Here is a 3,371-nt window from a genome sequence, read left to right as displayed (position 1 = left end):
TATATAAGAACCTCAAATTATTATTATTATCAATTCAAACTCAGAATTCTGTATTAAAGTGTCCTAAACATACGTGTATTACAAGGAATCAAGCGGGTGCCACTGATGTTCATTAAATGAGACAGTTATATTTAGACCTGTGTATGGGTCAGTCACTGTTCATCAGGGTAAAACACTGAGATTACCTAAGACCTCATAAATTACCAAAAGGGACTTATGGTGATAACTGTATTCTAATGTTGTTATAAAGTTGATATATATTACAGGTAAGTAGTACTCACCTGGTTTCTTTAAAGGTAATGAACCTGATTTACTTTGTGACGTAGAAGCTGGGGCTGGCTGAATAAATAATACAAACAAAGCGTTACTCCCATTGTTAATTACGTCAACCATAATTGTACATGCATGATTCTTCAACTGAGAACAAACATAGTATGGTATATGTTACAAAGGTCACTCTGCTTCCCCTGGGGTTGTAATGAGATAATTAACATTGTAACATAGTAGCTTATTAATTACTGTAATATCCTGATATTCCATTGTGAACATTTGATTGGTCTCTTTAATTGCTGAAAAACAACTTGAGAGAGAATTTCCTTTTCCACATTGTGAACATGTCCACTTGACAATACCTTTAATTTCCGATTCTCATGTAAGAAATAAGAATATCACAGACAGCAACAACAAAGCAATAAATTTACAGAAAATGTTCCAATACTTTCCATTTTTTATGTAATTAAACAAAAATTTCTACACACTGTATTACAATCTGTTTATAGAAATAGTAACAAAATTATTCATAACACTCGGAGATAAAATATTGTAAGCGAAACCCTGGTTTCCAAATCCTGCACTTTTACTTCCATGTTGATTTTCCTGTTACAGTGAGTTAGCTTGTAATGACAGCCAGAAATGAGTACCATTACAGTAAACCAAGAGGACATTTACAAAGAAAGCCCTTCACCAACCCTAACATTGCTATGAGCCGTGCAGGTGAACATTTGGAAAGGTTAAAGTGTTAAGTGAGAGGTCATCCTTACACTATAGCCAGTGTGGTAAGGTCAGAGGTCAAGCAGGGTGTGGAGCTGCATTTGTATTAAATGACATGTCCTGGCCAAGTTTTATCACAAAGTCTCCTTTTGCTTAAAATGATGCATTAATTCAAATTTGATGTAATGTTTACAAGTTTGATAGAGTTGCAAATATTTATATTGATATGAGACACTGTAAGTGTGTATGGTTCTTGTGTCGCATAAAATGTGACAGACATCTTGACATGTACATAAAATTATATAACACTCTCATTAGTTGTCCGTAGTATCAGGACCATGTCATTTTCTGCACAGAAGGAACTGGTATGATGTGAGCTGTCAATGTGCAGGGCCATTCAAACAGTGTTTCCTACCTCGGGAACTATACTGGACACTACACCATTTCCTGGCCATGTCTGAACTCCTGTTGTTGGCCGAGCCACATTGATTTCTTCATACAAATCTGATTCCATTTGTTCTGTTTCCAAGGATTGAGGTTTGCTTTTTGATGCCGTGAGAGGGTCAGCTTTTTTGTTTTTGTCTGCATTTTGCACTGGTTCCTCATAGAGGCCTGAATCAGGCACATCTTTTGCCTCCTTTGTGGTAGAAGATGATTTCCTTTTCTTTATGTATTTATCTACCCAGCTCTTACCCTTTTTTTTATTCTTACTGCCAGAATTTGGTTTGGGTGGTGAAGTAGAAGCAGGAGTACTTTGACCAGTGTTTTCAGATGACAATGCCGGCACATTTCCGTATTGTCCTGGTATATCCTCAGCCTCAGAACTGGAGGTTGTCATAGACCCAAAGTCAGCAACAAACCCACCAACGGAGGCATCGTCATAAGTTTCATCCAGCCCTGTCTTGGTCAATGTCTGCTCAGTGTTACCTGTGGCAGCCCAGAAATCTCCTCCCCCAAAGGGGTCCTCTACACAATGCTGGGGAGTGGAACTTGACAACACATTTTCACCAAATGGTGGTTCAGTTCCTGCTAATTTCTGTGATGCTTGAACTTTACCAGTTAATTGACCAAAATTTTCGGCCGTAGTCTCACCTAGAACTGTGTCTAATCTTACTGGGGAATCTTTCTTGTCACCTGAATTTCCCAATTCCAACTTTTCTTTGTCTGCTTGGTCTTTTGTTTTTCCCAGTTCTTGTGTCCAGAATTCATTTGGCAAATCCTCATATATTGCCTCAGGTTCAAAATGTACAGCCTTGGATTGATTCTGTCGTGGTGGCTTTGGTGGTCTGGGAGGGATATTATTGACAGAAGGAAGAGGAGGGGGACAAATGTCCTCATAAGTAGGCTCTGGACTTTCTGTGACATGCGGCTGGCCAACATTACCAGCTGGAAAGGCCACTGTCGCTGTGAGGTTACTACCAGGACTGATAATAGTGGACTGTGCTGTTGGGTTCAAGGTGTGATGGGAATTGTTTTGTAAATCAGTTGTCGATGTACTTACATTCAAATTGAAACTTGTGGCACTTTCTGTTGGAAGGTTAGCAAATGCGTTTATTATTTCCTGGTCAGTGTTGGGCGACATAAGGTTTCTTCCCAATGCTATGACATCAGTCATGTGTTTATTTTCTGGGCCAGCAAAGGGGTCACCACCTCCAAATGGATCAGCTGTCGTTCCAACATCTTCAGAATTTGACTTACTCTGACTGTTTCCACCACCCAGCATCTCTGTCCCACTTGTAATCCCAGTATCTCCAAATAGGTAAGTACTTCCTGTATTTCCAAATGGGTCTGTTCCTCCAAATGGGTCTTTTCCTGTGGCAAGACCACCAGTTGAATCATTTTGACTTTCTGCAAATGGACCAGACAATGTTTCAGCATTATTTCCTATATTTACAAAGGGATCTGCTCCTGCAAAAGGATCAGTTTCTGTTCCAAAATTCTTCTGACTTTGTGCGAAGGGATCTGAAGCATTAAAGCTAGAGAATGGATCATCCTTCAATGGTTCATCATTCTTGGGGCTGCCAACTTTATCCTCAGGATCTAACTTTAGACTGTTCTCATTAGTAAACGGATCAGCATTTCCGAAATCTCCAAAGACTGGAGCAGGACTTGAGGAACTCTTCAATGTATTATTAGTATTCACTGAACTGCTAATAGGATTTCCCTCCCCTATCATCTGCTTGGTTTGCTTTCCTCCTGATCTTTTCCTCCTGACTGGAGGAAGTGGTGGTGGAACATCATCTTTGTCAGGTTTTGATGGTGGCGTGTCCCGACTTACAGTCAGATCAGTTGTAGATGACAGACCATCAAAATTGAAGGCATCAAAATCAGAAAATGTAGTCTGTTCTGTTGTTTTGCTGGTTTCACCTCCAAAAGGGTCA

General features: G+C 39.8%; 1 protein-coding gene across 1 annotated transcript; it reads right to left on the bottom strand.

Annotated features, from left to right (window-relative positions):
• Positions 1–281: 281 nt before the first annotated feature.
• On the bottom strand, positions 282–3,263 carry LOC110444512 (the record flags this gene model as incomplete). The annotated part of the gene is made up of 2 exons (XM_021488883.1): positions 282–339; positions 1,406–3,263. Coding segments are annotated over 2 exons (1,916 nt in total), but the record flags the coding sequence as incomplete, so codon positions are not given.
• Positions 3,264–3,371: the final 108 nt, after the last annotated feature.

Source organism: Mizuhopecten yessoensis, unplaced genomic scaffold, assembly GCF_002113885.1.
Source record: "Mizuhopecten yessoensis strain PY_sf001 unplaced genomic scaffold, ASM211388v2 hete_36135652, whole genome shotgun sequence".
Lineage (NCBI taxonomy): Eukaryota > Metazoa > Mollusca > Bivalvia > Pectinida > Pectinidae > Mizuhopecten > Mizuhopecten yessoensis.
The sequence above is the reverse complement of the archived record's forward strand: the minus strand, read 5'-3'. Positions and strand labels throughout refer to the sequence as shown.